The sequence below is a fragment of the Austrofundulus limnaeus genome, unplaced genomic scaffold (assembly GCF_001266775.1).
Source record: "Austrofundulus limnaeus strain Quisiro unplaced genomic scaffold, Austrofundulus_limnaeus-1.0 Scaffold25, whole genome shotgun sequence".
In the NCBI taxonomy this organism is placed as follows: Eukaryota; Metazoa; Chordata; class Actinopteri; order Cyprinodontiformes; family Rivulidae; genus Austrofundulus; species Austrofundulus limnaeus.
The window spans coordinates 2,999,710-3,007,568 of NW_013952427.1; the positions used below are offsets into that span (position 1 = coordinate 2,999,710).

The window sequence follows — 7,859 nt, forward strand, 5'->3', positions numbered from 1 at the left end:
TATATATACTGTATATTACAGACATGCTTTACTGTATTTACAAATTTGTGTTGACGCCCTTTTGTACAATTTGCTTACTTTTTGATTCAACTGCTTGTTTTAACTTTATGTAGAAATAGTTTTTTATGAGCTTTCTGATGGYATCAAACATGTCTTTGTTTAATGGGAAAAATAATTTGGTCTCTCCCTGCTGCATAAAAATTTTTGCATTCTGTTTGGTGAAGTTTTCTGTTGTTTTAATTTGTAAAAGAAAAAGTTTCTGCGCTTTTACATAGTCATAAACCCCTCTACCAAACTAGAATGGACCACTGGAAGCTGAAGGGGGCGTGGTGTGAAAAGCCTYGTTGYAATTTAAAGAGACAGCCTCAAAACGAGTTGAGACACACCTCAGAAAAGGGGTGAACGAGGGGCTTGTGGAGCTACAATAAGGAGGAATTCAGACCAACGCTGTGCAGTTCCACTTTATATTGACCCCARCTTAATGATTTAAATGTGAAAAATTGAAGATTTAAAAGCATGGTATGTCTACTTTAACTGACAGATGCTAAGTTAACAGAAGTTAAAAGAAATAGAAAACAGGAAGTGCAGTTTTGCCTCCGGTACTGCATAGAGCTCAAATGAACACAAAGAATTCAAACKCGTGCTTTTTGTCTGCGTTTTCTTTTTCAATTATTAAAGACAAATGAGAAAAGTACATCTACAGTRTCTAGTTAAGAGTATGACTGTGACATTAAAAAAACAATCTGCTAAATTTAAACAAAAAATGGGACAGTTTCTACAAGCTATAGGCACAATGTATTTCAAATAGCTAAAACATTTAAAGTAAATGTAGTATAGGGTTTTATATGAAATAWAATCATACTGTGATTTGCTTCCAAGGAGTGAAACTATCTTCTAGTCATTTAGAGTGATCAGAATGAGTAGATCCTAATGTTTTCTACAGATCTTCAAAGGTTTATTTTAATTATTTATTTTACTTTTGGTTGCTGTTTCATTTTCTCTCCGGTCTTTGTACTTTACCATAAAAGCATTATATGCCAAATGCTCAAAAAAGGCAGCCAAAGTCTGAGGAAAACATTTTAAAGGCCTTCAGAAAGCCYGGCTAATACTTGATTCAGATTGTTTTTAAAACAGTTTGACTAGAAGTTAAATTAAACAGAGAAATTAGAGATGGTTTAAAATGTTTTGCACACAATAGCTTCACAGCTGGCCTTTAAAAAATATTTGATGATCTGTTTTTAGAGAAGTGGCATTAGATTTACATTTTTTATTAGAGTAAAGCAATGTGAAAAAAAAACAGTTGTTTTCACAGTTTTAGGATGAGTCATTTAAAATAATGAGGGGAACTTTATCAGTACAATTGAGGATGTAAGTTTTTTATGAATGTAATAAATAATCCCATTCACACTTCATGCCATGTTTCAAACTGAGGATCTCTGTTTTTGTTCGTTTTGTTTTAAACCATTTGTGTTTGATGATTCAATTTATTTGATGTGTTCTGATCACGGGTTTAGTTTGTTACCTGTGTTTTTCCTGGTGTTCTTCCATGACATCATTTCACTCTCCTGCTTCTCTCAGTCAACATGCCACGCCCCCTCCCACATCCCAGTCTGCATTCAGCACCAGGTGTATCCAATCAGCTGACAGTTATTTGGCTTTTGTCCTAMAAACTTGTCTTCCTCCTCATATTCTCTTTGTGCCTCCCCGTTTCCATGAGTTTGTGTATGTTTTCAGCATTTTTTGTTTGCATGTGAGTCTGCATTATTCTGAAAACCTCCTGGAACTGAGATGAGATGGAGTTATAGATCTTTTGATTAAACTACGTAAAAAAATGTTAAGCAAAATTTCCTGCACGTGTCGGCGCTCGGAGAATGCTGGGGATGACATGCTTCTGCATGAAATTTGAGCTCAATAAAACAGACTGACATGTAGCCATTTTTGTGTTGGCTCAAGTCATTTAGCTGAAGTGGACATCTTTATTTTTGGTTGATTCCTAACAATGAGTTGTAGATACACATGCAATGATTACTTTTTGAGTACTGAGTAAAGTGCCTGTGACTTTTATATCCATCAAATATAACAAGTCAAAGAAAACATCTTTATATTTAAGAAATTTTCGTAGTATTTTAACTATTTTATCACACAACTGGCATATTTTCTTTTGGACTTGAAAGAGGAAGTGGGAGTTCTTTAAGAAAAGGAACTCTCTGATCTTGTTGAAACAATWTTATATGAGCTCTGACTTCTCTTCATTTCTCTCTGACAGTGACTCAGAATAATTTAAAGAAACATCAGATTTCTCTACAGTCTGTGTTGCCAGCACTGTAGCAAAGCTTTGTTCACATTCAGATGTTCCTCTTTGACATCACTTCCTGTCACTTCAAATGCAAATATCTCAACAGCTGTACATCTCAGCGGTGTGAAATTGTTTTCAATGTTATCATTTAAAAAATGCATTCATATTTATTACAAAAACTGGATGTCACAGGCACTCTTAAATCCATTCAATGGTTCAGGAGATACTCTGCTGACAGAGTTGAAGTCAACACTTATTGTAAAAATATGGCACAAATGTAGTAGTAATTTGAGTGTGTGTTGGGAATGATGATCAACTATGAACCCACTTAATTTCAGCTCAATAATTGTAAAACTGGCCAAGTTATGGCCTTTTCTGTGTGTTTGAAACGTTGGCTATTGCGGCCATATTGAATGGGGTTACTTTCCAATTATAATAGATGGTTCTCAAGTAACGTAGCGACCTGCAGATCATGTGATCAACACAGCCTCTGTGTCGTCTTTGCAGACTTCAGCAGCTGGTGTGTGTCATTGCTTTTAATGTAGTTTAAATAGCTTGATTTAGATTAATCATCCAGTGTATTCTTGAGTGTCCTGAAAGGTAATTTTTAAATAAAATGTATTATGATCCTGGTAATGCTGGTCTGTGTCGTTCAATGACCGTATTGTAATTTTTCTCCTTTGCTTTTGTGGTTCTCCCATACTGGTTTTCTCGCTAGAAGCTAAATACTAGCCCACGAACACGATGCAGACTGTAAAAAAGTCCCGGATGAGGACATCATTGAGAACCATCTGTAGGTTGTAGACCATTGTTTTCTGAGGTTCATAGGATATTTTGTTGACACAGAGAGAAATAGGCAAAAACATTAATATCCTCTATTTTTGATGGCAGGTGACAATCGTTTGTATACATGATATGGTTATATTTTCACCTAAGTTATTTATAAAAAAACATCTATTTGTTCAATGGGTATGTGTGTGCGAAGGCAGCACATATGTTCTTTTTATTTTAAAATTACATTAGGATGGATCCCTGGGGAAATATATAAAAATGAAAACAGAAATGGGGTTTCACAGAGCGTGGAAGGTGGCACAGGTGTACTATAAACTCTATGATCATCATAGTTTTCAAACTGCCTCCTAAAGCTGCAATAATGGAAAGGAGAAAAGTCATCATCTTATCAATAAATATACATTAATACAGCAGGCTTCTAAAACTGTGTTTTTAATTCCTTATAAAACATTACAATACAAAACATTGGTACACAATTTCTAGACACAGTGATGTTGATAGTTACAACACGAATTTAGTCAAAGACACAAAAAATGCCTGAAACTGAAATGTTCACATTAAAAACAAACTGGAAGATTAGCTGATCTTTCAGTCAACAAGCTCACCACTCAAAGAGGCTGATGGTAAATATGCAGTTTAATAATGGAGGATTTAAAATAAAGTGAGAGAAGAGCCTTTTTCTGTGCAGTATAACAAAAAAAAAACCTAATAAAATATTTTTATAATTAGATTCAAGTCAGCTTAAAAATTATTTTTGGAGGAATCATTATTGTACAGTTTGAAGTCAAAAGAAATGACAGATTTGAGCCAACAGGAGGCAGCAGAACACCACTGACAGAAATATGATCACTGTGGTTGAATAAGGGATACAAGAGATGAGATTTTTCATCTAGAACAGCATCAACAGAATGAGCAGAATTAAACTCTAAATTTACCGTTCTCATCCTAATGAAGTCTCCTTCAATCCATTCTGCCTGGACTCTTCTTATGATAGTCACCTGCCATTTGCCTAAAGTTTTAAAAGTTATCATGCAGCCCTTTGTTGTCTCTGTTTCCTAGAACATCTGTACTCACTTCCGTCTCTGGCTCACTTTCACAGTGACCTATGTGTAAAGTTTTCAGTGCTTTTAACATTTTCCCCGCATGAGCTCTTTTAAGTCCTGTTCAGAACCAACTGAAGCCTTTCACTCGCTGCTCAGCAAACCTCCTCACTGACGTTTACATGTCCAAAAATAGGCAACTGAAGTGAAACCCGCCACAAATGTCCTTTATGATTTGAATGTGAGTGTGAGCTAGTTTCACAGCTTAAACGATGATGCAGTTGCACCGTTAAAGTTCTGTTTATAATTAAACTCGGCATGTCTGACTCCAAAAGTAAACCTCTAATGGAAAAATCTGAATCATCCCACGTGACAGTACTCTAAACAACAAGGAATTCAAAGTCAATGCTTATAAAATATATATGTTACATCTTATACATGTCCTGTCCTATCTGCAGAACTTGGGTGATAAGTGCACCTCAGGAGCTGTTTAATTTACAAAGAAATGTATATAAACTATTCCAAGTAAGGCGCAAAGTTTGTACATGCCTTCATTTTTTATTTTTACTGTTTTTAAATGTTTTCATATGCACAGATTTACTGATCAACAATGAAAAATGTAACTACAAAACGTCTGCATGATTTTTGTCACCACACAGTTGTGCACTGGAGCCCCACTGCAGCTTAATCTGTGGAATCTCACTTCAGCTCTGAACAAATTCAACAACTTTGACAGACGGACTGTAAAAATTACACGGTGCTGTGTCGTCAAGTTGGCAGTGATGTAATGAGTGGTGTCCTGGTCGAACTCTATCAGTAAAACGCATTCATAAGCAGGACTTTCAAAACCACATATGAGTTAAAATACGCATTAAATAAGTGAAATTATCCAAATATATATTGGCAAGTCCTTGGCAATCACTGAACACAAACTTGTAATTACGTTTTTTATCAGTTTGGAGACATCGTTAAAATCCTCTCAGCTGGAGCGGAGAGGAATAGAGTCCTTAATAGGTGAGGAAGAGGAAGTTCCTTGTAGGAAATAAGGTCTGAGTTGGCAGGAGCAGAGACCAGCGGGACACTGAGTACATTTGCAGATTGGTCTTTTAACAGTCTGTTCAAATGTTCATCCAGTCTAATTCAGTTTTACTGCACCATGATGTGAACACATCAATGAGCAGAGGAAATATGTCAAAGCAATGCCTTTTGCATGCATATAGTTAGCTTTCAATAACAAAAGCTTGTCCTGCAAAAAAAGTCTTAAAAAGAGTCTACTTTATTGTCTGTTGTGTGCCTTAGCTTGTGGGTGATAAAAACAGTTATGGGATAAAAAAAAGGTAGAATATCAGAGCAATCAGATCATTTTCATGTTGAACTTGCGTGCTCCTCCTTGTCCCCCACTGGTTGTGGGTCCATCCACTTTCCTGAAAGAATACTCTACTGAGAAATTGTTCTTGTGCTGCCCTCTTCCTCGACTCCACACAAAGAGCAGAATGAAACAGAACAGGACCACTCCCAAGAACATGATGCAACCCATCGCTGTAGATATAAGGATGGTCTTCAGGTCAAGAGTGAACTTCAAGAAAACTTTGGTATCATTCAGATTTGTGTCATTAAGGTCGCCGGCGTAGTAGGTACGGTTGGCCATCAGGGCTGCATCTAATGGCAGCCCGCTTACCGTGAGGGTAGCAAAGTAGGTGTCATTCCCACCAGCATTGCTGGCTATACAGATGTATGTTCCACTGTCGGTTACCTGGGCATACCGTATTTCCAGTGTGCCTTCTGGTAACACAGTGAGTCGGCCACTACTTTTTGTAGTTATGCGGCGCCGCTGTGGAGAAATCCAGAAAATGACGGGTGTTGGCTCACCATCTGCTCTGCAGATGAATGATACTACTTGACCTTCACGGGCAGATATTTGCTGTAACTTCCTGTTACGGATTTTGGGCTTCTGACAGGTAAAGTGATCAAAGAGAGCTGAGTCAGAAAACGCGCTAAGAGCCCGTCCTTGCACCTCAACAGGTGTCATACACACTGGGGGCGCATTGTCAAAGTTGAGGGTCTTCCTGCGCTGAAGGATCCAGAGCAGGCGGCAGTCACAGGCTAGAGGGTTTCCGTCCAAACGCAGCGTCTCCAGAGTGTTGACAGACTGAAAGGCTCCATCCTCCAGGGTTGTCAAGATGTTCATGGAAAAATTAAGAAGACGGATTTGCCTGAGACCCCCAAGTGCGTAAGGCTGTATTACAGCCAGGTTAGTGTTGACCAAATGCAGCTCCTTGAGCCTGAGGAGATCCCGCAGAGCCCAGGACTCCAACACAGAGATAGGGTTGTACGACAGGTTGAGGGAGGTGAGGTAAGCCAGACTGCGGAGGGCAGAGGTGGGCACAGAGGTGATGTTGGTGTGCGTGATAGACAACCAAGACAAATTAAGACCCTGCAAGCTGTGGGGGGAGATATATTCCAAAAAGGGCCAGTGATCAATCTCCAGACCCCTCAGGTTTCCCAGCTTTCGGAAATTCTGGTCATCCAAGGAGAAAATGTTGAGGTAGCGGAGACGCAGAGTCTCGAGGTTATGCAGGTAAGACAATGACTGGCTGGACACTGAAGTCAGGTTGCATCTCTCAATCGTCAGCTCTCTCAGCCCCACTAGACCCAAAAAGGCTTTATTTGATATGTAAACCAAATCATTGTCCCCAACTTCCAAGTTTTTCAAACTCTTCAGGTCTTGGAAGGTGAAATCCAGTAGAATTACAATCTTATTTCCACTAAGATCCAATGACGTTAGGTTGGAGAGACGTGAGAAAGCCCCCATGGGAACCAGTTTTAGCTGGTTACCCCTCAGTGAAAGTGACTGCAAGTTCTGAAGACTAGAAAAAGCATTGGGCTCTAGAACGCTGATCATGTTATCGCTCAGGTCCAGCTTCTCCAGACGTGGATATGGAAGCAGGTCGCCATGCTCTATCCAGCGCAGTTTATTCCCACTAAGGTCCAAAACCTTGGTGTCTGGTGAGATTCCATCTGGCAGTGCTGACAGACGTTTACCATTACAGGACACAGTCTTTAGCTTAGCCATGCACTCACAGCGCTGAGGGCATCCCTGGCTTTGGATGGAAGACACTGTGATCGTGAGCAGCAATAAGAGGAAAGGCCAGCTTATATCCTGGCCCAGGTTCACCCCCATGGCAACCCTTCTGCCTCTTCCTTTGTGTCCTCTCTGGGGTTGAATCACTGGGTCTGGCACCTGAGCAAAGAAAAGGATGAAAAGAGAGGAAAGAAAGGGAGGGAGAAGGATAAAAAAGAGAGAAAGAGACAAAGAGAATTAATTCAACTCAGTTGCGTTTATACAATCAAACACTCATTGTGAGGAGAATTACTTTTAATTTTAAAAAACTTAACAGCATTGACACAAAACTAACTGTCAAAGGACAGAATATGTTCAGATAAAACAGTTGAGATGAGGTCAACTGCAAGATGATGATGAAAATACCAGCACCAAAGAACACCAGCCTATAGTGTCCTATGAGCAAACACATGAGAAGGTCACTCACCACAACAGAACAAAAAGTTTAATCTATAGGTGTCATGTGCACGAGTCTCTGATGCATAGAGGATTATCATGAGAGGAGGTTGCTTAGCCTGACCTGCCAGTGGGTTTCATGTGACACACACACGCACACACACACACACACACACACACACACACACACACACACACACACACACTCTCTGCG

General features: G+C 39.2%; 1 protein-coding gene across 1 annotated transcript in view; it reads right to left on the minus strand.

Moving 5' to 3' along the window:
• Positions 1–3,504: 3,504 nt before the first annotated feature.
• lingo3a (leucine rich repeat and Ig domain containing 3a) overlaps positions 3,505–7,859 on the minus strand; it is a 57,497-nt gene continuing 53,142 nt past the window's right edge. Inside the window, exon 2 of the mRNA XM_014004630.1 lies at positions 3,505–7,369. Coding sequence (XP_013860084.1) covers positions 5,483–7,309 — 1,827 coding nt within the window. The 5' untranslated portion in view covers positions 7,310–7,369 and the 3' untranslated portion in view covers positions 3,505–5,482. The remainder of the gene's footprint in view (positions 7,370–7,859) is intronic.